Source organism: Sander vitreus, chromosome 1 (assembly GCF_031162955.1).
Source record: "Sander vitreus isolate 19-12246 chromosome 1, sanVit1, whole genome shotgun sequence".
Lineage (NCBI taxonomy): Eukaryota > Metazoa > Chordata > Actinopteri > Perciformes > Percidae > Sander > Sander vitreus.
In genome coordinates, this window is record NC_135855.1 from 32,308,871 (window position 1) to 32,336,017 (window position 27,147).

The 27,147-nt window shown below is 39.6% G+C and overlaps 1 protein-coding gene across 1 annotated transcript; it reads right to left on the minus strand.

Moving 5' to 3' along the window:
* Positions 1 to 313: 313 nt before the first annotated feature.
* slc12a4 (solute carrier family 12 member 4) lies at positions 314 to 23,608 on the minus strand. Its single transcript, XM_078252714.1, has 24 exons — positions 23,358 to 23,608; positions 13,232 to 13,329; positions 13,010 to 13,141; positions 12,438 to 12,584; positions 11,979 to 12,033; positions 11,550 to 11,680; positions 11,159 to 11,400; positions 10,529 to 10,743; positions 10,036 to 10,200; positions 9,448 to 9,546; positions 9,267 to 9,324; positions 8,995 to 9,169; positions 8,556 to 8,674; positions 8,306 to 8,404; positions 8,025 to 8,144; positions 7,747 to 7,851; positions 6,283 to 6,451; positions 4,852 to 5,047; positions 4,300 to 4,469; positions 3,924 to 4,055; positions 3,505 to 3,612; positions 3,054 to 3,241; positions 2,268 to 2,401; positions 314 to 1,726 (listed from the first exon to the last, which is right to left on the minus strand). Exons 1-24 carry the CDS (start codon positions 23,491 to 23,493, stop codon positions 1,635 to 1,637), a joined length of 3,285 nt encoding a protein of 1,094 aa, XP_078108840.1. The 5' UTR covers positions 23,494 to 23,608; the 3' UTR covers positions 314 to 1,634.
* Positions 23,609 to 27,147: the final 3,539 nt, after the last annotated feature.

Below are 27,147 nucleotides of genomic sequence, written 5' to 3' on the forward strand. Positions count from 1 at the left end.
CTTTTTCACTTTGTAAACCTATAACATGCACAAAAAAAGATATATAACACAATAAAGGAAAGGGAAAAATCCAAAAAGCATAATATGAGCACTTTAAACATAACCACTACGTAATAGCCTCATCACTCTTAAAAAAATAAATACTCATAGCTTCTCTAAAATATTGCCAACATAAAGTTTCCACTTAAAGATTGTATTTTGCCAACATTTTAATCAGCAAAAACGTATATTTGGATTGCTGGCAAGTGACAATTTTTAGTGGGATAATCCACTCTAACCTGTTTTTATTAAAGTGAAGGGAATACCAGGAGCATTCTTAGCATTGTGAAATACATTTTTAATAACTGCACAGCTTGTCATGGTTGATCCCTTACAAATAAAACACTCTTAGCTTGTACAGATCGTTTAGTCTACATACAGTTGTTCTCTACACTGTATTCTGGCCTGAAATACTTATCATAATCAGCTTCTTATAAAAAAAAAAAAAAAAAAAAAAAAACACAGAAAATACACAAAAAAGTGTCTGAAAGTTTCATGTAGCTGAGATCAGAATTGCTTAAAGTTGTAATCCTTAAGATTTCGGCCAGGGTTGATTTGGCAACACCTATGGTTATTGTGGTAAAAGCAAGGAAGTTTAATACTCCTTGAGCAGCTACTTTGTCAGAAATACAACACAATACCAACTAGTGTATTTGTTTTCAGCACAAACAAACAAACTCACGTTGTAGCTATGTGTAGTAAGCTAATTATAATCCAGTGAGGGAATGGCGGCCTCCACTACTAACGATGAAAACTACTAAATAGAAAGGTATTTACAATTGCCATTCAGTGTGAATATGTTTAATGGCTATTGCACAAAAATGCAGACCATAAATAGTATCAAAAGTGGGATTATAACTTTAAATTAAGCCATCTTTTTAAGCTTTCCAGGTCTGTAGAAAAAGTACAAATGTAACAGTTCAAAAGTCATGCATATACATTTTTCTCTCATATTAACAACACAAATATCAGTCCAAAAAAATCATAAATTATAACTAGTTTTGAAAACTTGCTTTATGATCTCTGGCATGCCACCTTTACAGCACAACCAACGTCAAGCGAGCGGTGTGTTCGATAGCCACAGTAACATTTACTTTATCTCAGTGGGGAAATGTTGAAAAAAATAAATAAATAAATAGAGATGTGCTTCTAAAATAATCGAAGAGCTGTTTCAGAATAAAAATCTGTCATACTATTAAAACTGTTCTACCAACATGTGTACTTCTCAGTCAGGATAGTCTGCCATAGTCTTTCAAAAATAGGTTTATTATCACATATGAAGAGGTATTTGTGACCTATGAATAAGAAAATGCTTATCTAAAGTATTGATTTCTGAAGGAGCAACATAACAGCTTTCATTTGTAAAGAATGGCAGAGTTGTGAACATACAGGTGGAGGTGTACACTAGTGTGTCCCAGTATTCTACACGAATAAAAAAAACAACTCCTTGGTACTGAAAAATCCATACTTTACTATAAAAGTGTCAAATTCATGCTACCCAGAACTGTCTGGCAGCAAAGCAGGTGCTGCCTCCTGTCCAGAGGCGGAATGCATTCTGATGAGGCAGATGCTAAGGTGTAACAGCTAATAATTGATCATGAGTAGATGGTGATAACCTCTCGACCTCCACCTCGGACCAGCAGCACTCTTTCCAAGCCTTCAGTCAACACCTCCAGAAACTCCATATCTGAGGTACATGTTAAAGAAGAAAAATCGGCCACACCATAGCCTACACACTTTGTATGTGTGCTGCAGCCCAAAGTCTTCTATACATTTATCAGGGTTTCCGCGGGGTCTTAAAAAGTCTAAAAAAAAATGTTAGGCCTTAAAAAGTCTTAAATTCTGAAGTATTGTGTTCTAGGTCTTAAATCATTTTAAACAGTCTTAATTTTCCAACATCCATGTAACGCTACCTCTTAGGCTTATTGAAATGTTTTTTTTTTTCTCATTCTGTGTTGTAGTTCTTTCTTTGGCTATGGTCCAAATATAAGCCGCTGTGTATGTACAGATCGTTATTACTCTGTGTCGCTTTTATTCAATATAAATCATTTGATTTACTTTGCAAGTAATATTGTGACTCTGCATTTCGTTTTACTGTAATGTCGTGATATAGGTCTTAAATTTCATTCATAATGGTCTTAAAAAGTCTTATATTTGTCGTGTTGAAACCTGCAGAAACCCTGGTTTATGCAAGACCCCTTCTGTTTGTTCATATTGGTAAAGGATACAGTTCTCATCTCCGTCTGTGTTACGAGGTGGCCCTGGCATGTTGAGCAGCACTAATCGAGCATCATGGGACCTGTTGACTATTACCTCGTTCAGCTTCACAGCTGTATGCATTCGCCGCACATTAGACTGATCCCTGGAGTGGAGCAAGTGGGAGAGACAGTGAGTAGAATGGATTTGTGCAAATAATAAACTTTTTTGGACTATTTCAAAGCAAAAACCTACAACAAGGGAAGGGGAAAATAAAATGAAAGGTTTAGCATTTTAACGGCACAAGACTAAAGATAGTCACGCATTGCCAGACCTTCCTCCACAGCGCTGCGGAGGAAGGTCTGGTTAATCCACACAGCATTCCGGGATGGGAGAAAAAAGTGCTGTGGTTTATTGGCATGTCTTTAAACCAATCACAATCATCATGGGCGGCGCTAAGCGCCGGACGGAGCCCCGGTGCCGCTGAAAAATAGCCTCGGGAAGGAACTTGTTTTGGTGGAACATGTGTACGTTCAAAAGTTGTTATAGTCCTGCAACAGAACACTCAGATTGGACAGATAGTCTATCTAGCTTTCTGGATTTATCTGCAGAGATCTGAGGAGCAGGTAACCATGGTCCTCATAAATCCACCGGAGTTTAAAATTCCAACACAAAGAAAGCGGAAGGTAACAGAAATCCGGCAGAAAAAAAGGACATCCGGCGGGATTTCCGGGTGCAACAGAGCAATCCCGGAAGTGGAACGTCGTGGATATAGACTACAGTGAAGATGATACTGAGGTTAACTGAATGCGACTCACGGTTTGAGGCTCATGAGTTCTCTGAAGTTCTCGGGTGCATTGTTCCTGTTCCTCCTCTCAGCCTCACACTTCTCTCTTGTCCACGTCATCTGGACCTTCTCTGGAGGAGCCTCCACCACTTCCTCCTCCTCATCTGAGTATAGACTTCCCATACGCACCAAAGAGTGTCTGTCCTTAACCAGCTGGGCCTGCAAGTGCCATGGGAATATCATGAGGCTGAGTTGTCAATATACTGAATGTAACTACCGCTGTTATTCAGAGCAGAGTTAAGGTCGAGCAGGTGAGATTCCCAAATTCCAACTCTACAGACAACCTTTAGTGAAGATTTCGAAACATTAAAACACAGCAGTCTTTCAGTGATTTATCATGCATATGTTACATTAGTTTTTTTATTTATATGATTATATTATTAGTAAAATATTTCAGGAATAAACACAAAAAAAAAGTATACCTCTCTTTGTCTTTCTGCACCGGACAGCCTCATTTGCCTCAACATTTGGGACCTCTGCTCCATCATTAAGGTTCGCTCATAGGTGTATGCGGAGATGTCACTGTCATGCTAAAGTACCATTTGCAAAACATAATTTTAGTGGTTAATCCAACTTAAACATATGTGTCTGTTGAACATGAACAGGAGTGACCATGGAAGTAAATTAATTCGTGTTCAACAAGCGGTTTTTCGTTTGTTTTTTTAACACTGTAATTTTCTTTGAAACATGTTTGTGGCATCTTGTAGTTATAGGCATGTGGTTTCAGTTGCAATTTTTATAACGGAGTTATATTTGTTTTGAGCTGGTTCTACCCATGAAAAAACTGTATACAAGTTTTAACCTTTGCTCAGATTAGTCATTGTGTAAGAGGGATTCTTACCATCTCCACCACCTCCACCTCAGCCTCTATCCTCAGCTGGTAAAGGAACGTGGCCAGATCTTTCTTCATCTGGATGCTGTTGTCATCCATCTGGGCTACAGTGAAGATGCGCATCTTGCATTTCCTCCAAACCTAAAACGCAAATATAACCATGTGGTATTTCCACAAGTGTAATAGCATGTACAATACTGAACAAATGTGAATATAATTACTTACAGAAAACATACTAAAAGGCATTCTCCCAAATAACATAGACCTGAAACTAAGGAAAGCATGTACATTTGGAAGGATTACAGTTACAACGTTTGTTTTGTTGTATTTATAACTATCTAAAGTAGCATATTGGAATAAAACTCAAAGATATCTGTTGCCTCACTTTATGCAGTTTGAGCAGAAAAGGCAGCAGCATTAGCATCCCCCCATCATGGACGATCCACCAAACGTCAATGTTGCCATCTGTGAAGCGTTCATGGTTGCTCGGGTAAAAGGACACATTTTTGGGCACCATCAGGGCCAGGTGGCCAGCTGTGGTGCAGCGGACTGTGTCTGAGTAGAGATGAAAACATGGAGGCATGGATATTAACTGTATTTGTATAAATTAATTTAGCTACAACTTCTGTACAGGACAGATGGAAACTAACACAGAATGTATTCAAACATCCAAATATTATATTTATATGAGCTTTTTTTAACCCCAAATTGCTGTAATTTCCAGGTCAATATAGCAAGACGTTAGTTTAGTGCATGAGCATTTAAGTGTGACAACTGCATACTATGCCTGTAATATTACGCAATCAAAGGTTATTTGGAGTGGAAAGTCATTTAATGTGGTTGCTATATTGCAAATGCTAATTTGGCCTTTTAAATATCATGTGTATGTGTTGTACATACATGTTGTGTATGTACAATATTTCAGTGAGTCTCTTACTGATAAAAGTCTTCCAGGCACGAGGGTCCTCACTCTGTCTCCAGCCATACGGCCAGCCCATCATCACAGTGTTGTGCTTCATGCCCCCCAGACCACAGGACTGGATCAGATGGACAATACCCTCCCGCACCTTAGATGCCACCACAATCTGGCAGAAACCCTTGACTCGTTCAATCTCCATCATATTCTTAATGGTCTGGCAGAAAAAATGTGGGCAAACAAGACAGAAACAGAACCGTAGTTCATGATTACAATAAGGAGTAAGCAGATAAACCAAAACAGTTGTAAACCATAGCTACATAATGCTTTAAAAGAAAATGATCTAAAAGGCCATGTGCATACTACACACTTGCATTATAAGGATTTATATAGCAAAACAAATGTTAAAGTGCTCATATTATGCTATTTTCAGGTTCATAATTGTATTTAGAGGTTGTACCAGAATAGGTTTACATGGTTTCATTTTCAAAAAACACCATATTTTTGTTGTACAGCACATTGCTGCAGCTCCTCTTTTCACCCTGTGTGCTGAGCTCTCAGTTTTAGCTACCGAGTGAGACATCTCACTTCTGTACCATCTTTGTTGGGAGTCGCACATGCACAGTAGTTAGGTAAAGACTACTACCCAGTCATAAGCAGAATATGAGGGCGTGCCACGCTAGCAGCTAGGCGAGCATTATAAAGTGTGTTACAAAGTAATGCACGTTCGTCACGGAAGTAAAAGCTGGACTACAATAGAGCTGTTTGGAGGAACAGTGTTTTCTGTTGGAGATGGTAAGTCCCTTTGGGGTGGACTTTGGGTTTTTTCACTTTGTAAACCTATAACGTGCACAAAAAAGATATATAACACAATAAAGGAAAGGGAAATAATAATATGAGCACTTTAAACAGTTTAAATTTAATGAATTAGGTTTTACCTCCATTACCTCCCTGTATAGCACAAGCTCTAATGATAACTCTTGACACATAATACATGAATATTGGCTTAACACTAAGTGAATTGAGGATGGGTGATTCATTTCTCCAGTTATTGTCACGTAAACAAGAGCAAACTTTACTTCACTTGTTTGTTTTTTCACCAAACACATCATATTATGAAAAAGGTTCCTGCGCTAGTCCCCATTATTTGATCTGAAATAGAATGCCTTTTTATTATTATTAAATGGCTCATTGGCACCATACTGTAGTGACAACAACAAGCTATTTCCAACCATGCTCTTTGATTAAAGTGACAAAAGCTTCAAAAACGGTTGCTGAGAAAGAACTGTCACAAAAATGGAAAATTCACATTGAGGCATGTTTTCGCTTCATGTGCTTTTCAAATTACAAAGGGTGGCCATTTGTAACAATGAGTTGCAACACAGTCAGCAACAGAGTACAATAGAGAATTGTATAGAGCATGTACAGCGTACACCCCTCTCTAGTATTTACCTGCTCAGCGGCCTGCATTTCCCCATAGCTTTCCAGGAAGTTGCCCTGGACGACAGAGCCCACAATGGTCAGACCCTTTCCTGCCTTTAGCTGCGATGCAAAGGTGAGCAGACGAGGGTATTTTACATGGAGGTCCTCATCCAGCTTCAACAGCACAAGCAGCTGAGGTCTGTGGTGCACAGAGTCAAAGACAGTCAATATGAGTTGATTATGCAGGTCAAAACACATCTTAAAACAGGGATACATTTGGAAAGTTTGTTTAGACATTTAGGTTACATATAACTGTTGCTTCTATAGCATTTAAATGACTACAATGAGTATTTTACTGTGAATCAGGTTGAATCGTGTTGAAATAAAGAAATAGAAATGCTTTAGAGCCACCATTTTATATGCAAATTTATCCTGGTTTTAACCTAGATGCCTAGACATTTCTTTACCTCAGAATCATCTTGCCGGTGCTTACTGCCTTGTTTACATTTAATTGATATATTGCCCCTGTTCGAAACTATCAAGACTAGCTAGCTATTGTGTTGCTGCCATTGCATTAACCCTTGTGTTGTCCTCGGGTCAAATTTAACCCATTTCAATGTTTTTTTAAATCAGAAATATGGGTTTACTTCAAACAAATTGCCCAAAAATAACATGGATGCATGGATGTACATTGTATGGAACCCATACAACATTCTTCACAGGTAACATTAATGATTACTTTCATTCATTTTGGGTGTTTAATTAAATTTTATAGCATTTAAAAAAAAAAAAAAAAAAAAAAGAATGGTTTCAAAACAGTATCCTGACTAAATGTTGACATAAACCAGTCTGTGATCCACACAGCATCCTCTGATCTTAACTATTGGTCAAAATAATTCATAATTTCTGCTTTGTTTAAACTCAAAAATTAGTTATAATATCATATAAATGAGGTTTATTGACCATGAATAAAAAAATTAAAAAAGAGTTGAAATAAGTGACAAAATGTCGGAAAAAAAGCGCCATGAACATGTTGTCCTTCCGAAGGACAACATGTTCATAGTCGACAGGACGACAAAGTGGTGGAAGAGGAAGTGGAGCATCCGAGTGATGACAAAAAAAGATGACACGCTAACTTACTGGAAATGCCAAGCAAGCATGCTACAAATTAAAAGACTAAATCCCTTCCTCAGGCCACAACTTCCCAAAACTGACTCATATGAATAACAGCTGGTAGTAAATCTCTCATATGTTGTTTATTTTGTGTGGCATTATCATAATCCTGAAGGGTAATTTCTTATAGAAGGTAGAGACAGGATTTTGATAAAACTTTCAGCTTTCATAACAATGTGAACTATTTATAGTGTATGCTTTCTTCTCATCACTGAACACAGATGTGAAAACAATTTTTATACCACAACATGCAATATGGCTCCTCAGAGATGCAAACAAAAGGAGTTTTTGTGGAGACATTCAGAGTGTCTCTTGCTGTACCTCCAGTTCTTGGTGTGCGGGGGTCCAACCTCTAGTCTCAACAGGGCGTATCGTGCAGCGCTAAGGGACAGTCCTCTTATACCATCTCCCCACTCCTTCTCTGCTCTGTTGTTGTTTGTGAGTGGATGAGACAATACACAAACATAAGGAACAACATCAGACAGAAACGCAGAGACATCCATCATTACCCCATACTATACAGGAATGCACTGTAATAGGACAGCAACAAGAGAAGAAGAAAAAGAAACTTGCAAATGCTAATTAGATTCCAGACATACCCCTGGTACTCAATGTATTTGTAGATCATCCCAGCAATGACCATGGCCACAATAGCGTAGTACCAGGAGGAGATGAACATTAGAGCCAGACACATACTCATGCCAAGGAAGGACAGAGCCCTGTGGGTGTGACACATAACACCTGAAGTAATGTTTTTGCATACCAAGAAATGCATCATTATTACATCATAAGTATAGCAGGCAGCACAATATGACTGGTAAAAATAAAGTGTCCCCCCTACCCCCTTTAAGAAGTATGGTGGAGCTACACCTGTACTCACCAGTGGTAATATTTAAACCTTGGCCTCCAGTTGGGTGTCCGTAAAAGAGTCTGAACTGCACAGGCTAAGTTCACAAAGAGATAACACATCAAGAAGAACCTGTTGAGTAAACACAAGGAGAATTTCAACAAATGTGAGGCAGATACTATATCATAAGTGGTTTAGTCAGCCTAAACCAAAAAGGGAAATTAAGAAATGACTTGGCATATGTCATATATTTGGCATATTAATGAACAGTATGCAAGCTTACATTGAAAGTATGGGAGCCACCATGTCGAGTGAGGCAATAAGGATGCCCAGCTCAGCTATGAGACCAGTCAGTAGTAGGGCCCATGTAGGCTCTCCATTGGTCTTTCCGTGACCGAACACCTGAAACATAACAATTGTAAACCTTCAAAGGCAGCAATGCAAATCACTTATTGTTTGTTACTGCATCATAATCAAATAAGCTTGCAATTCAAATATTAGCAAACATCTCCAGCACAACATGTGATTTAGAGGTTATGAATATTCAAATTATCATATGTTTTGGAAATAATAAGAAACAGACTATGGAGTAACTGTTGTCTCTGGCTGTGTGTGAGTCAAGTCTGTAGGAGCCATTTCTGTTTTGCAGCGACAATGGCAATTTTGTCAGAGAATGTGAAGTTGTTACACAATGTATCTATCAACAGTGTGTACTGTCCCACCCTGAGGAAAGGAATGATGTTGTCCTTGGCTATAGCCTGCAGAAGTCGGGGAGCCCCAGTGAGCGACTGCAGGCCTGCCCCAACTGTAGAAAAGAAGGAGCCAATGACAATAACCCACGGAGACGGCCAGGAGAGCGTTCCCACCACCAAGTTTTTTCGAACGGCATCTCCAAACCTGCAAGTACATGCTGACTGAATATCTTTTTAAATGCTACTTTGTAAGAAAGTGTTTTTGATAGTACTAACTTGCAGTAGGACACACATAAACTTACTTGTCCCTAAGGACTACTCCTTCGATACAAGATCCAAACAGAACCACAGAACTGAAATCTGAATACAAGAGGTCAAGGAGCTCAAGGTGGCACAAAGATCTATATCAAATCTGCTTTCCTATCCTGTTCGAAGGAGCAAGACTGTTAGTTTTATTGTGGGTAGTGAACAGAATAAGGATACAAACAAGTGAAGTAGTAGTAATGGCTAAGATAGTTCCCACAGGGATGGACTTTTGAGCATCACGGAGATCACCAGATCTGTTGGACCCTGCCATGATACCTATAAAACAAAACAGACAGTTTAAAACAACAGAGGACATGGAAATGCTGTTTAACTATGCCCCCTGCTGGATGGATTGAAGGGATGTTTATATCGTCCCTATTTTACTGTGTGCAAAGTCCCTTTTGTAAGAAAGAAAAAAATACAGTACCAGTCACAAAGATTGGACACACTTTCCCATTCAAGTGAAAGAGAAAGTGTGTCCAAACTTTTTGACTGGTACTGTATATAATACAACATAGCAGGTAGTTAAAGCAAAACAAGCAATTTGGCTTGGAATCATGTCTGCATTATAGATTTACGTTTAAACAGGTTAACCACTAAGGCATTACACTTTAGTTTTTGTCACAATCATATCATTTGCAAAATTTTGTAATTTAAGTTTTAAGGTAAACATGTTAGGAAAGAATCATTTTACAGTTTCATACAGACTGTAGACTGAGGTATGTGCCATAAAAGAACTTGTTCTGTTTTATGACGTTGTTATACCTGTGGCAGATGGGAAGAAGATCCCAACCAGAAGTGTGAATGATGTAGCGATGTCTGCTGACACATACATGCCAAAGTTCTCCATGGCACCATGGACATCCACTGACTGTAGCCCCGCTTTCTCTAAGATCTCCCCTTTCTGTTGGTAGTTGCCCCACATGTTTTCTAACAACAGAGAACAGACATTTAAAACATTGGCAACAAACTAAGAGAGTGACATTCTATCAGGCCTGTGTGTTATTCATTCAAGTTTGCCATAGAATAATTATTGATTCTTAAAATTGTTTAAAATCATGTGCAAAAGTTTTTTGTTGTTGTTGTTTTTTTTACCTTGAGTGGTACTAACACTATATTTTACCCCTTAATCAGTATGTTTATAGTATTGATATATACTTGGAACATTAAGAGTCAACATTAACATATTTATTATATAATGAAATCTCATCCTGTATACTTTAATCCCTACAGTACTAACAACTAATAATAAATATACCTCTTAAAATTCCACTGCCAAGTCCAGGGATGCCTTGTATCTCTGTGACATTGTTCTGGATGAAGTAGTCATCACACTGAGCGCCGCTCATGTTCCCCGGCAGACAGAACCTTTCCCACAGCTGACTGGGCACCGTGATGTTGCCCTTTATCACAGTCTTAGCACACACATCGAAGCGATCTCTCACCAACGTTCTGTTTCCAAGCATGCAGATCCTACAGCAATAACATGGACACAAATCAAAATGATTACTATATGAGTCGTCATTATTTCCAACAACAACATCATCATCATCATCATGGTCCTCATCATATACATCTCCTTTATTATTATAACCATAGTAGTTGAATTATACTCAAACTATTTAATTGGAAAACCATACTGCAAGTAGGCACCCCAGGCCTAATTAGTGGCAGATGGGAGACAGAATCATAACAACACAGAGAAAATACAACACAAAAATAAAATAACAATAGAAAAGCATGTATTCCTTCTCTATGTGGAATGAATACCACACAGAATTGGCACTTTCTCCTCCATATAAGACACAAAATATATAAATAAAGGTCCCCATAATTAACTCTATTTACTGTTAATACATATGTTTATTCTAGTAAACTGCAGACTTACGGGAATTCAGGGGGATGAGTCATGGATTTGAATGCCCCAGCATAGATGGAGACAATTGAGATAATGACGCAGGCCAGGAAAAGAGAAGCCAGCTTGTTGACATATTTGACTCCTACAAAAACCACCACAGCCATCAGGCTGAGGCAGATAGAGCCGTAGACTCGCATATTGTTCAGCATGGCACTGTCACTCCCAAGGGTGTCTGTAGCGTGAAATATGGCCGCCTGGGGGACCAAATATTTCTAAGGAAAAAATAAATTACAACAGGAAGGTTGTAATAACACATGTAATGGATGCTATATTTGTTTACAGAACAGTGTTTAGGAATCATATCTAGGCATACAAATGCGAGTTGGAATATAACCACAGAATAATATTTCAGCAAACTGACCAAGAAGATTTCGATGGCCCCCAGTATGTACATGGCAGAAGCAAAGGTGGTGCCTAAGTAGAAGCACAGACCCACAGCTCCTCCAAACTCAGGGCCAAGGGAGCGGGAGATCATGAAGTACGCCCCTCCAGCTACAACAGTAAAACAAAGTGTTACACACAAACAGCCACTGGAAAGCATCTGTACTGCATGCACTGAACACAACAGTAAATCTCTGCTGCCCCCAAGTGGAAGAATATGTAATAGAAAATGTACCTTCTACATCTATTCGGAGCAGTCCGGAGATATCAAGGTCCAGCAAGTAATTATTTGAAAAGCAGTTCATGTCTATTTACTTGTACAAAAAAATATTTATAGTACTGCTGAAGGACTGGATAAATGTTTACTTAGGGACATTTTCAGTGAATACAGTGGAGTTCAAAGTATTACCTGGAACAACACCATTCGTGGCAATGGCACTCATTGATATGGCCGTGAGCATTGTCTACAGAAGAAAGGGAAAAATAGGATTAATATGGAAAAGCTATGGCAACTTGGGGTGTTCCGTTAATATCCAATGATCAAATTGAAAGCCACCACAGCTTCCATCTAAGATAGCGTATCTCTAAATATTTAGATAATGTAGCCCGGACGTTAATAAGACCACAGTATTTGTTATTTAAGAAAGGTTACTAAAGCATACTAAGTAAAATACCAAAAAAACAATTCAAAGTGACATTCTTCACCTTAAATAATGCTGCTGCTTATGCAACCATGTAGCAATAGAAGCTGGCCCACATTGTTAGTGGAATCAACCCAGCATAATAGTGTATGTGTGTGTGTGTGTGTGTGTGTGTGTGTGTGTGAGTGAGTGTGTGTACAGTAGGCTATGTGTGTGTGCATACTAACACATGAGCAGCACATGAGGACAATCAGAAGGGACTGCATGATGCCAGCCATCCCAACAATCCACGTCAGTCGGAGGAAAAGAATGACACCAAAGATGTTCTGCAGACACGGCAAGTAGACCCCCATCAGAGTGCCCATGTTGGGAGACTGATAGAGATAAAGAGGGAGAGAGACAGAGAGAGAGAGAGAGAGAGAGAAGAGAGAGAGAGAGAGAGAGAGAGAGAGAGAGAGAGAGAGAGAGAGAGGAGAATATTGACCATGACATTTCAGGAAACAAGCGTATTGATTATTTGTATTGACTGATGTACTTTTTTTGTGTCATGTCATTCAATCATGTTATCAGCTCTTTGCATGTATCCAGGTCGTACACAGCCACAATCTGACTACAGAGCGTGCAGAGGCATAAGCAATCAATCAACAACTCTTAATACAAATCAAGAACTCGGATAGTGAGGCAGGGAGAGAGCCAGAGATGGAGGATAATGTTTCTAAATCTCCAAAGACTGGGTGTACAACACGTGCTCATAAACAGAGAGGCTATAGTGTTCCTCTGCTGTGCCCCGACTGCTGACCTTGGGGGTCTTCCTGCGTGAGGCCTCTGCGCTCTCTGCCTCCTCATGCTCCTTGGCTCCCTGGGTGATGTTGGTGTAGCTGACCAAGCGGCTGAGCAGGGAGGAAACCTTTGGCCGGATGTCCAGCTCTTCCTGAAAGAAAAACGGGGGAAGAAGACAAATGAATGAGTTTGGTGCAAGTCTATCATCTGACAGAAATATTGGGCAATAAAAATAACAGACCTCAAACAAAGCCAGATTTCTGTCATAGAAGTCATTCTTCTTGTTAGCAGCATCAGCATTGTTGAGAAATGGACTGTCTTCTTTATGATTCCCATGTCCTATTAGGCAAACAAGACTTATGGTTAACAATAAAAACAATTGGAGCTATATAGGTTATTAAGGTTATTTTTCCTGCCAATATATCAAGCAAACATTGTTCTTAAATATATATTGGAGGCATCAATAATTTCTGTATCACACTGTCTTAAGACAATGCTTATCTAATGTAACAACCAGACTTCCATGAACAGCATAAAGTGTCCAGCCGTGTCCGTGCTGATTCAGAGGCTTCTCAAATCTTCTCAAAAATGAAGGGGAACGCAATTCTAACATACATTTCTTAAAGATTAAAAATCCATTCAATATTTTTTTGAATTAAAAATGTACATCTTCATGATGGCATTAAGCTAAATGTTTCATTATGCAAGATGATCATTGATGGACATATACAACATTTTTTTATCAATGTCACCAATTTGCCTTAAACATTAAAATAAGGTCACTTGTTGGAAACAATCTATACCAGTTGGGGGTGGGCAATATAGCCCTTCAAGAATATGATATTTCAGGATATATCTGTGATGATATGACAATATTTTATTATTAATTACAAGAACATAGAATTGCAACAGAAATGTCAGTATAAATGTTAACAGTTTGCCTTCAAATATTCAGTAAAAGCTAAAAAAAAAAGTTATATCTCAGTTGTTTCAAATAGTACAACAAAGTGCACATCTAAACAGTTAAATTAGGCAATTACGTCAACAAGTCAGAATATTGGCATAATCACGATATTCATTTTTTCATATCGTGATTAGAACAAATATATTATCATGTTGTTATGGCACACCCCTAATATCAAATCCACCTTTTTCCATGGGATATATTTTTCAGTATTCAGTTAGCTTTGAACTGTCACTATTAATTATAATTTAAACATCATAATAATCTCCATGTAACTTCAGAAACACAACTCATGCAGTGAAAGGCCAAAAGCAGCACAGACCGACAAAGCATAGTCCAGGTGATAAACAGGCATATAATTAGATTCAACTCTCTTTAACTTTTGCTTTTGAAGAAAAGAATCAAGCAGAGATGAACGCAGTGCCTGGGGCAATTATTGCGCGCAAAGTAGCACTGCAAACGTTCACTTCACACACATTCACAATCACAGGCATGCACACACCTCATTACCTAGAAATTACCTAACCTTGGGTTATTAGAGCATGTAAACCTTAACAGCGTCATTTCAATATCCAAATTAATCCTGCAACAAGAAGTCTGCCAATTTAGCCAAGTGGGCATGAAATAGACAAATATTTAGTGTTGAAGATATAGCAGCTTTGTTGTAAGTGAGTTGGTTGAGCTTCAATGCTAGTCTTCACTCACCTGTGTTTTGTGTCCCACTGCTGCTAGTATCTCTGTGGGTAAGCATAGTTATAAGATGTGTGACGACTGCAACAGAGCACTCTGTGCTCTAGCTTGGGGAATTGTCGATTACTATACAGGACACTCGGTCACCCAGGGTGAATACTCATTCAGGGGCCTGATTTAACACATGGTGCACGGTGAGGGGGGTGAGAGGTGGGGAGTGGAGGATACAGTGGTAACTCGCTGACTAACAAGCACATGGCGCACACACGCACACACACACACACACACACACACACACACACACACACACACACACACACACATGCACGACACATGTCTGCTCATAAGGATTTAAGAGCCTTGGGTTGGGTTTATGGTATCTCAAAGAAGTGCAGTATTACAGTGTTTTTATTCTTACATTGTATGTTCAGTCTGGATAAATCATATAATTAATAAGTCATCAATCTTTCTTCCAAGCCATTATTCCAAGAATGTAGCAATGAGCAAAACAATAATTTATAGGTGTATTAAAACAAATAGTTGATCATTTGAAGCATAAAGGCCACATTCCTATTGGTCTGCCTTTCCAAACCCTAACAACTAGCCTACACAGCTGGATGTGAGTTATGGCTGTAAAGAGATAAGAGTAAAAACAATGCCAACACTGTCCCCTAGTGTTATCTTGCTGTCGGTGGCATTGGTGCTCCAAGCAGCAATGAGAGAGGACTAGATGAGATGAAGGCACTGATTGACTTAAAAAGACATCTAGCATTTTTGGAGCAATGGAGGTGGATATTGCTCCACAATTAGCCATACAGTGAGATATGTTCAAATGTTTCCTGGCAGGAACTGTTACTCTGTGCTGCTCCAAACACTACCCTAATAGTTAATATATAATGGTAAAGCCTAAAATAGTTCAGCTTCCGGCTCATTCCAGCAAAATGAAAGTCACTTTAACAATGAGGAGACAGTGGGGGGTCTCTTGTTCATAACTTCACATTAAATGTCTGATTAAAAAGATTAAAGATTAACTGACTTGTTATGAAGGCAAGAGTCTTGCTGTGTGCACACAGAGGCTTTACAGCAACATGTACCGACATGTCACAAGTGCCCCCTAAAAACAGCTCACCACCACTGCTAGAAGATCTGTGCTGAAGGGCCGACACATTTACAGAAGGGTGCATCAAAGTAGGGAAGTTAAGCAGAGCGTACATGACTTTTTCTTTCCACTGACTAACTATTTAGAGACAAGCTACTATATATTTTTATTTTTTGTTTTGTGGAGGTTTCTCAGCTTTCTTAAGTATAAAGTGTTGGTGTTGGGGTGCACTGGGTACTGTACTTACAGCATTGTCAGAAATAAGAAAAACATTTTTAAAAAAAAGAACATGCACTATAGTCATTAGCCAAGATTATAAGTACTATTTGAGTCATAGTATTTAGCTCCAGTCACTAAACACTGAAAGCAACAAAAGTCCAAAACAAATGTTTTGACAGACTGCTTATGTGTCAGGGGTGTCTAGCTATAATTTGTATTTACAACTAGATCAATTCCCAGAGAAATGCTACGTTGTCAAGTCTTTTCAAAGTGCAAAGTACGTGACTGTCAAACCATAGCCAACGTTTTAGGCAAATCTACAAAGACAAAATCAGTATGAGTTATGATTTGTTACAACTTCCAGAAAGCAGCTCTTGCTAAACTTCTTCAAGACTTTTTAGCAAACAGTGCATTAGTTTACATTATCTAGACTGCACAGTGTACTTGGGTGGGATATTTTGAGTGATCAAGAGTTTTTACAGTGATCTTACAAATTAACTTTTTCAAAACCAGTAGGCCTAATGGTTAAGGCAGAAAAAAACTAAAACAGAAACAGAAAAAAAAGCAGATTAGTCATGGAAAACAATATCCCTATCCATTAGCTTCTTAGGGTTTGAAAAAGCCTCTTTGCTAAACCTCCTGTTTAATAAACACTTAAGACTTAACACTGATAGGCAGAGAAGTAGTAGAGCTTAGCTAACTCTCCTTTGTGCAGTTAGTTGGCAAGAATGTTGTACTGATTATGTGTTTGGAGGTGGTGTGTGTGTATGTGTCTGTGTAAGTGTGTAAAAGAGAGAGAGAGAGATACAATGAAAGAGACAGTTTGTAAATATCTGTGGCTCCTTTCTTCATTTAATTAGCTCCCTCTGCTTTTATACACTGCATGGCTTCAAAGCATAGCTGGATGTGACTATGCCACTGATTTGGTCAAACATAATACAACATTGTTACGTGGACTTATGTCAACTGGTTACATTGTAAACTTATTCTCTATTGTCCACTATATTTAGCTCTTTGTTTGTGTTTCTGGGCCTGTAAAATGATCCTCCAAATCCTCAGAGCCACTCTGACCACTTACAACTGTCTGCACCTTACCAGCTTTACTTTTTCTAATCAGCTGCAGAAGGCAAAATAGGGAATGAGAAACCAATCCTAAGATTGAACTCAAACTTTGACATTACTTATTTGGAGTATTGCTACAGTATGTGGAAAGTAGGCCAGCTTTACCAACATGATATGAAATGTCATTTCCATTACTCATAAACAGGAGTTCTGAAAGTCCAGTTGGGTCATTATGTGTTTGCATGTGTATACAGTACAGACCTAACCCTGCACATTATGTTAGTTACAGCATCGAGCACCACTGTGGAGGCAGGATACAACATTGTTAGGCATGGTATTTGTCATCATTGCAAATAATACTATATAACTGAGGCATGCCAAGTGCACATGTTATTCCACTTTGGTGCAAGCAGAAGGGAAGCCAATAAAATAGTATATATGAATGCAGATATGTCCATGAAAATGTTTGTCTCAAACCGAGCATGAACTGCCCAGGGGGGTACATAATTTCTAGTCTGTGGCAATCCTTAAATCATTCAAGTTTACTGCTGTCATCTTAGTCATTAAAAATAAACATGGTGGGTAGGGCTGTGGGTAGGCATATTTTCAGAAATTGCTACTAGTTGTTTTTTTTGCATTGTACTTTTTTCTCCTCCCTAGCCTGTGGCAAGAATCAATATAATGTCTGCTGTAGCAATAGGCCAATGTTAGCTGTAATGGCTGTGTTTCATGCGGCGCAGCATCTGAACCAAGCATTGGAATGCTAACCTGCTGAGCTGTACAGCAAAACATATTAGCTTTAATGTGTGCTAATGATGAGAAGGACGGCAGCTCAGCCCGATTATCTCAGGGGGTAAAGGTGGGCGGGAAGAGGTGCATTGTACAACAGACTTTTGAAAAGACACAAATGGTGGGTGTAGAACTAATGACTAAACAAACCCAAAGTGTGGTCTGTACAGGAGAATTGTCTACTTGCAGTGTCTTTGCAAAACTGTTAATTACATTTAAACTGTACATTTGCTGCACACACAACCCATTCTTGTAAATGTTTGCTTTGCGTAAATGTTACAGATGTACAGATTATAGACTATATCATAAACAGCACACTACCGTGGAGGTCAGCATCAGGATGTTTATCCTTTAGTAACTTCAGTACTTGACCAAGTTGTACTCTGTCATGTCCACCGAGGAGTTTGGAAATAATAGTGAGATTACTCCCCCTGTACACTGATGTATTGCATCCCGGCTGTCAGCACTTTCCTTGTACACAAATGGAGGGAACGTAAACAGGAACATCCACTTTAAGCAACAGTGATGTGACACGTTTTTTAGCCTACAACATTTTTCATCACATACAGCAAACATCTCCTCACTATCCGCGAGTTGACTGTCCCCTGAACACACTGTAAAAAAACGCGGTCTCTGTAGACAGCCCAGGCTCCACAAACGGCATCAAAAACAAACTGCGCCAAACCTGCCCCACGAACCATAACAAACAGTGTTCCAGCCAATAACTGACAAGAAGGAGCTGGTTGAGCCATCACTGCAGCAGCATTAGCCAGTAGGGTACTTCCACAATGCACGTTCATGACTCAACCAACTCCTCTTTGTTGGTTATTGGCTGGAACACTGTTTGTTATGGTTCGTTGGGCAGGTTGGCGTAGTTTGTTTTTGTTGGCGTTTGTGGAGCCACTATTGCGTTCCAAGATGCAATTGGATTTCATAAGGGCAAATTGTTAAATTGTTACAATGTAATTTAAAATTTACTTTAAAAATAAACATAAATGTTTTGAAATATAATGTTCCGCTTTGGCAGTGCTAAATATATGAGTGAGGAATCCTAGTGACGAGTCCATAGCAACCAGTGTTGAATTTGTTATTTCCCAGTGTCCTTTGCTGAATGGTCTCAATGTTTTATTGTTTTATTTCATGTGAATACTAGTTTACTTGAGGAGTAACTTAGTATTTGAAGTAATGCAGTAATGCAGAAAGTGTGCATTTAGTTCCCATGCTTATTGTGTTTCCACAACAATGATAATGAGTAAATCTGATGAAATGGCCAGCACGCCATAACAGAGGAGTGGGATGCGTAAGATGAGAATGCAGAGGTTAACTTCTGTATGTCACGGCTGTAAAAAATCAAATGGCATATGTACATCTTTGCTAAGCACAAACTAGCACATATGGGTAGGGTCATGCCTCTTTTTCAAATCATTTTGGAGGGTCATAGAAAAATTATTACTGGCGAGGGGAGGGTCAAGTCTTTTTAGCCTAAAGGTCCCAAAACTCCTCTGGTGACCCCTTAAATAAATAACGAACAGTCCCTTAGCTCAGGTGTTGGGATCCACTGGTTCCATTGTAGCCAATTAAAAACATAGTTACTGTATTAAAATGTCCAAAAGGGACATTTCTCATGTATCACAATCTAAAATTGCTACAACAGTGATCATTTCAAACAAGTTACACATGTTGGGTAGAAGCTACTGTATTCATGTTGCACTGATCTCTGTTAAGTGTCAAAAGTGAGGCAGTGCAGTAATGTAGACCCAAGGCACACTGAATGAATACTATTGCTAGGAGATCTTCTGAAAGAACTGGGGGACACAATGGAAAAAACAACATCTGAGCTGCTCTGCTTGCCATGTTGTCACTTTGATGTGAATGAAGAGATAGAACAAAAATGACAGATGATTGGATGGCAAGGCAGTTGAATCATAGGAAACGATGTGTGACAAATAATTTAATTAAAGCACAATCTTTAAAGAACATAACAAAGACTTACAAAGAGTTGTTAAGGCTTGTGCACCAGTGTGTGTGTAGCTGTCTGAATCTGTTCTAACTCTGTCATCAGTTCCACATTTCTGCTCCACCACAGTGTGTTTATCTCTCAAGGGTTATCTGAGTGGCATGCCAGACACCATGACAGGAATGATCATCCTGCTCTCCTGAATTAGAGTTGGAACACACAAACAGCATTCTCCACATCATCTACACATTACATCAGTTTCTCAGCACCTGTTTAGTTTGAGGCCAATACAAGCAAAATACATTTGCACTACATGGTTATATTATTTACCCGGTCTTTCCAGTCTCACATCAAGGCTATTACCAAGACAGCATTTTTTCATCTCAGTAACATTGAAAAAATTCAACTCATTTTATCATTTTGTGATTCTGAAACTGTAATCCATGCATTTGTGTCTTGCTGACTTGATTACTGCAATGTCCTTTCTTCCGGTCTTCCAAATTGTGCCACTAGAGGCCTTCGACTTGCTCAGAACACTGCAGCCAGAATCTTGACAAAAACTAGAAAATATGATCACATATGAACGCCCACTCTGACCTCAGTGCAAGCTAGAGCTGATTTTAAGGTTCTTCTTTTAACATTTAAGGCCCTGCATGGACTCGCACCACCTCATTTATCTGAGCTTATAACACCATATACAGTACACCGGCACGCTCTCTCTGCTCCCTTGATGCTGGTCTCCTGGTCATTCCCCTAGTAAACAAAAAATCTGTTGGTTATAGACCATTCTCCTACTGTGCCCTTCATCTGTGGAATGGCCTCCCACTACCTGGTAAAGAAGCTCACTCATTGGACATTTTTTAATCTAGATTGAAAACCCATCTCTACTCATTATACTATAGCCAACCATAACACACCATCCTTTCTGCGTCCTTCACAAACAAACTCTTTCACTTAGTCTCTTATGTTGCTGGTTTTGTATTGGTTATTATTACTGCTTTAATGCTGTTCAATTGTGTTGTTGCTGTCTGTCATTTCTGTGTTCCTTTCATTTTAAAGTGCACTGAGACCATGTGTAATGGTGATTACACTTTAAATAAATTTGATTGATTGATAACAGAAAAAAGAGCTTGCACTATATTCATAGGAACATGAAAAGGTAATTGTAGGTATATAAATTGAATTTCATTTATGGATAACTTATTACATCAACAGTAATATCTCCAGCACATTAGCTTTATTTCGTTCATGGGATATTATTTGTTGCCTTACTTCACACTGATACACCTGGAATATCTACTTGTCGTGCAAAAAGACACCTAGGCAGGAAGGAGCTAGAAAATAGTGTTTCTTGCTCACTTTTCCTGCTAGACTTTCGCAGCACACTTTCCTCTCTGAAATGTGAAGCCAATTTAGGGTAGTTGCTCTTGCCCAGGAATACAGCATAGTTACAATGGCCACAGTGTTGGTCCTGTCCTGGGCTGAACAGAGCTGAGTTCACAAGCTAATACAGACTCTGCATTATGTCACTTCGTCCATGCTGCGGATGTCACACTGTAGCTGAGACATACAACATGTAGCATACCCACCACTCCCATGATGAAATCATCCAGTACACGCAACCACTTTTGATTGGTTTTACAACAGCAAATACTTTCCCACCCAACTTTTTACTGCTTGAATGTGTCATAATGCTGCATGTAAAACTCAAGTCGGAGAAATATTGAATATGTACATGCCTACTCGTGAATTTTTTTTTTTTTATTGTATGCTTAAGAATTAGCCTGGGATGATGTTTAAATAACCAAAAACTAAAAGCACAGTAGAGATGTTCCAAAAATGCAGTCAACTACATTGACTTGAAGAGCTGTTACTGTTTAGTTCCGACACGTGTTTGAAACTTAATGGTACTGCGTGCCCTTTGCTCCGTCTCATCATCATTCATTTGTCTCGCTTCCTTCTTCTTCTCCTCCTTCTCACCCTTTCCAGCATATAGTCATCCTTGCAGCTACCCACTAAGTTTGATGCTTGTTGTTGTTCTCAGGCTAACAGGAAGCTCTCTCGGGAGGGGTAGGGGGAATTGTGAGAGCAGGAAGACAATGGAGGCAGCAACAAGCTTGTGCGAATCCCAACCACAAAACTGTGAGGGTTATATGAGGACAACTGCTTTTCCCTCTATCGTCAAAACCTTTTGTAGGCATGTAGGCCTAGTACAGATTTCTGCTTTGACAACATTTGCTTAGACAACATTTGGGCCACTACTTTTTAACACTTGAATCGCTGTTATGTACAGTATCTTATAAATGTATTAACTTGCATTCCTGCTGTTCATGAATGCCATGAACTCTAAAGGGTAACGTCCATGCATTCCAGAAATATACAAACAGACAGCTAGGTCAACATGTGCTTCGATTCCTTCTTGTTATGCTTCATGCAGTCTACTTGAGCCCTGTGTCTCACTGAAACATATATATATATATATAATATCATCTGCATGGCAAGTTTTCACACATTTACTGTATGCACAAACACATAGAAATGCACATATATCAAAATCCACACACACTGGCTGTTCACTCCCTGGATGCTCATTAACACAGAAACAAATAGTTAGATGACTCTTCAGCCTTGAACTCTGGAACTTTCCGATGTAATTCAGTTGTTGAGAGCTCACAGGCAGCATGACGGTGAGGTAATACTATAAGTGGGTGGCCAGTCAGTGTGTGGGTTTGTACCCAGCCTGGCCTTCTGGACGCTTGGTAAAGCGTGGGTGCTTCTTTGGAAGGCCGCACCCATGTGTGTTTTTTATTAAAAAACTCCGTTCCCCGAGTTGGTTCACGCTTTCAGCCCACACAAATCAGTGCTGCTCTCACATAATCCTACCCAGCGGCTACAAACTCCTCGCTCCTCTCCTTGTCTTCCCTCTGTCTTCCCTTTATCCTCTGTCTGGGACTGCCCCTGCCCCCCTCTTTCAATACTGTAAGCAAAACAAGTGAGTGACAGTGAGAGACAAGCTGCAACAGAGAAGTGAAGAGGGAGAAATCTGCTTCTGTGTTGTTGAGCAGCCAGTCGCTGTGAAAGGAAATCCTCTGTTGGCACAAAGAGAGCTCCATCTTTTGTGCAAGGAAGCACTTGAGGCCTTTTCTTGTTGAGGCTGTACAGGGCCCCCTCACACATTCCCACAACCGTTGTGTCTTTCCCCCATGGTTCTCACCCCTTTCATTGTTTTCCCTTTGTTACTCTTCTGTCCCTGAATTTATTTTAAAAGGATTCTACGGGCAGTAAAAATATTCCAAAACGATAAAAGTAGTGTTTCTTCAACTTCACCTAAAGTGAGCTGTCAAACACAGACCTGCCTGCTGTAGGAAAACTGCTTTCTGGCCGTAGAGAATTGCCATGGTAACCATACAACCAGCTGTTCAGAGGACTCTCTAGACAAAGCAAGGCTGCCCCATGCTGTGCTGGGTCCAACTCATGAAGTATCACTTTTAGGAGACATTTATCAAGTTAAAAAAATTAAAATTAGTCATGTTGTGTCCAAGCTGAGAGATAAAGAGCTGAGGAAAAGTTAGTTAGTTGAGACTTACCATCAGAGCTGACAGAATCTTGATGATCAGGGCAGTCCTGTCCAGTGTCTCTGTAATCCACCCAGTTAATCCCCTCTAGACTATCGTAGTTGGACTGAGCTTGATCCTTCACCGGTACCACTGTGAAGTGAGGCATGTTTTCATCACTATCCTCTGCGTCTCCAGCTCAGCAACTCAACATAGCAGGCTAGCTGTTAGCCAGCCTCAGCTCAACTCCCACTAATGGTAACTACATTCCACTACACTGCGCTCACTTCCTCTAGAGGCTATTATCATACTCCCCGCCCACAGGCCAGCCCCTCCTGGTCTTTTTGTGTGAACAGAAAGGGTATGGAGGTCTCAGGGATACATTTGGAAAGACACTCACACCCCCTCAAGGAGTAGGAGTGGCCCGTAAGGCACAACTCTGATTAAAGCATTGTCATCCCTGGGTCATGAAGAGTGAGAGGGTGAGTAGGGTGACCCCGTTCTGCTGTCTGTGTCATAGACAGCTAACAGAGTGAACCTTGTCTGTTCAAGGTTCAGGCAGACAGACAGTCCTCTGTTTATGCGGGCCATTCCCAAAACACACAGACAGCGACGTGGCAGTTTGGAAAATAATCAAACTGAATTGGTGAAGTGGAACCACAGAGTGGAAAAGAGAGGGAAGTAGAGGGTAGAAAAAAAAATATATTTTGTCAAAAAGAGAGGAAACAGTGAATGATCCCAGCCCCCATTCCAACTGTTGAACAGTTGGATAACATTTCAACCTTCGACCCCATGGTCAATCAAAATTTGAAATGTTGCTTTTTCCCCAATCTTTACTAAATCATTCATTGTATGACAATAAATGAATGCTAAGAACTTGACTTGACTTGACATAACCTGTGACTTGAATTGACTTGCCCAAATGTCCAGCTGTTGAAGCTATCAGGGGAAGGCTCAGCAGTGAATTACCGTGACATCACTAACAGAGAGTAAAGTTTACCCCCTCTTTCCAAGAATAGGACCTACTCAAACCATAAAAAGCAGAGATCAAAGACTCTCTAGCAAGGCTGTAATTAGAGGTCCTGTTTAAGGCCATTTTAGATCTTGCTACTGCTATGTTTGGATTGCAAAAGCTTTGTCAACTGTTAGTGTGTCTTGGGTGTTTTTCACTTTGATTTAGAAACAACTATCTGCCATCCGAAGAAAAAGACTTCTATGAAGTGTAATTTACTCACTTGGCTGAGGTGTTGGAGGGACAATCACATGTACCTATATGCAGAAGAAAGAGCTGCTGATCTGCACACATAATTACAAACAAGCTTTCAGTTGTAGACCTTTTTTTCCCAACATTCAAGGCAAACCCTTACAGTCAAGGGTAATAGGATGTATGGACTACACAAATGCAATATAAACGTGATATATTAATAACAATCTACTGAAATGCTGGCTTGATAATATGAGTTGATTGTCCATGTTTTATGTAATGTTGTCAAAGACCGATATGTAGATGATGACCTGCCTTTTGACACTTTGAAAAACCTTGGTTGTGTGGACACATAAACTGTGTTTAACAGCCCTGTCCCAAACAACTTATTACTATTTTCTTCTCTCTCCAGACAGACTGAGGCTTTGATGTAAAAGAAGTAATTTATTTTCCTGACTGACTTGCTAACTTGGCAAAGTAATACACATGAGATGCCATCAACCATATAAGGTTATTTCCTAGACTGACTAACCCATGCAGTGCTGTGTAAAAGTGAGGGTCAGTGAGCAGCAGGCAGGCAGGCAGGCCACGAAGCACTCTTTTCTTCCACCACAATTACTCAGTCTTGTGGAAAGACATGTAAGCAGGAGGGGCAGGTCCCAGGAAACATTAGGCCCACGAGGGTCAGATTGTTTACAGCATAGGAAGAGACAGAAGTGAGAAAGTACTACAATGGGAGCTGCTAACATTTGTCCTGGGCTGGCCCTGCATCACTTCTGAGCTTACATGGTATGGTCAAAGATCAATGGAGGTCAGGCCATAGATCTCATTATAGAAAAAGACTGCAGAAATGACCCTGTACATTTCCAACCCATTGACATATCTGAAATAGCTAAATAACAAATGATTAGCTGAGGTTACAGAAGGCAGGTAGTTATGTGGACAACTTGTGGCCGACTATATTTATAGAATGCACCAAAAAATCAAATCAATCAAATTCTTCTCATTTTCCTTTCACGCTGAGCTTGTGAATACGACAAACTGCTATTGGCTACTCCTGGCCCCATGCACTTTTTCTAATGTGGGACTCTAACAGCTGTGATACCAGGAGATGATTGGTATTTGGTGCTACCAGTTGCAGTTCTCACGAGGCGGGTATGGCTGCAGCCTGGAGCGTCCCATGTCATGCCATCCCGTCTCATGCCGAGGCGTGTCCAACGGTAAGTTCAGCAGGCCAAAATACGAAATTGCGAAGTATTTTCCAGATGGAGTCACGGTTAAGTTCGTGACCACGTTTGCAATCAAGGAGGGTCAGTGTATGTTTTGGTATTTCGATTCGATACATTTCTTTATTCCCCTCTCTCCCTGCCTTCCTCTGACTCTCTGTCTCTACCCGCAGCAGACAGCTTCGCCCAAAGAGAGTCAAGCCAGCTGAGGAAATAGACTTTCAGTTCACGGCTGTAACGTTACTGTTACATTAACGTTACCGTCCAGCGCCAAAGTCGGATCCCAGCAAACTTTCTGTTGTCGTTAAGCTTGCTGATCTGGCAGAAAGTCACCGGCGGTTCGGGATCAGATCATGGGGATCAGACATCCGGTGCTGGGTCTAATGTTATAATGTTCGCTGCTGCCGCTGCAGCTAGCTAGCAGCTAGCCACCAGCCCTATGACCTGGGTCCCCGGTTCGCTCTATGTTCGCTCCCCGGTGCTGACTGACTCTGGTCTGTCTGCAGAACTGGCGTTACCCGCTCTAGCTAAGCTGGGAATCAGACGAATCTGCCGCGCTCGTGTTTTATTCATAATTTCTTTTCTTTGCAAAATATGAAAGAAAAAGGCATTTTTTTATTTCTGTTTTCTAGTGATTTAATTTTTTGTTATATGAAATAGGAAATGAAAATCAAAGCATGTTTAAAATGTTCACATTCCCTTTTGACAAGGAAAAGGAAAAAACGCCTTGTATTTCAATTTTAAATTTTGTATTTTAAAACGAAAATCAAATAGCCATTCGTTTTTTTTGTTTTTTAATATCTGTTAATGAAATGAAAATCGAATGACCAAAACATACACTGATTGGATTTCCTGAGGATGGATAACAAGGATCTGCACACACAAGAATACAAAAATAAACATGTTACACTCTTTCCAATACTCCTTTTTATTTTCATAGTCTATATTGTTTTCACACTTCACTGGGACATTGCTGCAAATACAATTGCTTATCAGCAAGGCGAGAGGGCATGAGACGGGAGGCTCCAGGTTGCAGCCATAGAATGAATTTTTTTGTTTGCCTATAATCTGCATTTATTTTATAGACAGACATATATTTGTAAGTATTTTATTCATTTGTATGATTGCCGTTACTGTTAAGTTAAAAAAACACCAAATATATCAAGTATTTTATTCATTAGCATGATAGTCTGCATTTATCTTACTGTTTAGTTACAAAAAAAACCAATTTTTTAAAAGTATTTCATTCATTAGCATGATAGTCGACGCAAGCTTTTACTTTGAAAAGTAGAAGCTCGGGGAAGCTTTTACTTTGAAAAGTAAGAGAGATATTTTTTAAAGTATTTTAAAGTATTTTATTCCAGTCGCGAGCTTTTATTTTGAAAAGTAGAAG

What these genes read in the sequence shown, in the direction of transcription:
- slc12a4 (XM_078252714.1), bottom strand. Translation starts at nt 23,493, where the DNA reads ATGCCTCACTTCACAGTGGTACCGGTGAAGGATCAAGCTCAGTCCAAC. An exon ending in AGATTCTGTCAGCTCTGATG is followed by an intron (nt 13,330 to 23,357) that starts GTAAGTCTCAAC and finishes TTTGCCTAATAG; the next exon opens with GACATGGGAATCATAAAGAA. An exon ending in AGGTGGAGGTGGTGGAGATG is followed by an intron (nt 3,613 to 3,923) that starts GTAAGAATCCCT and finishes ATGGTACTTTAG; the next exon opens with CATGACAGTGACATCTCCGC.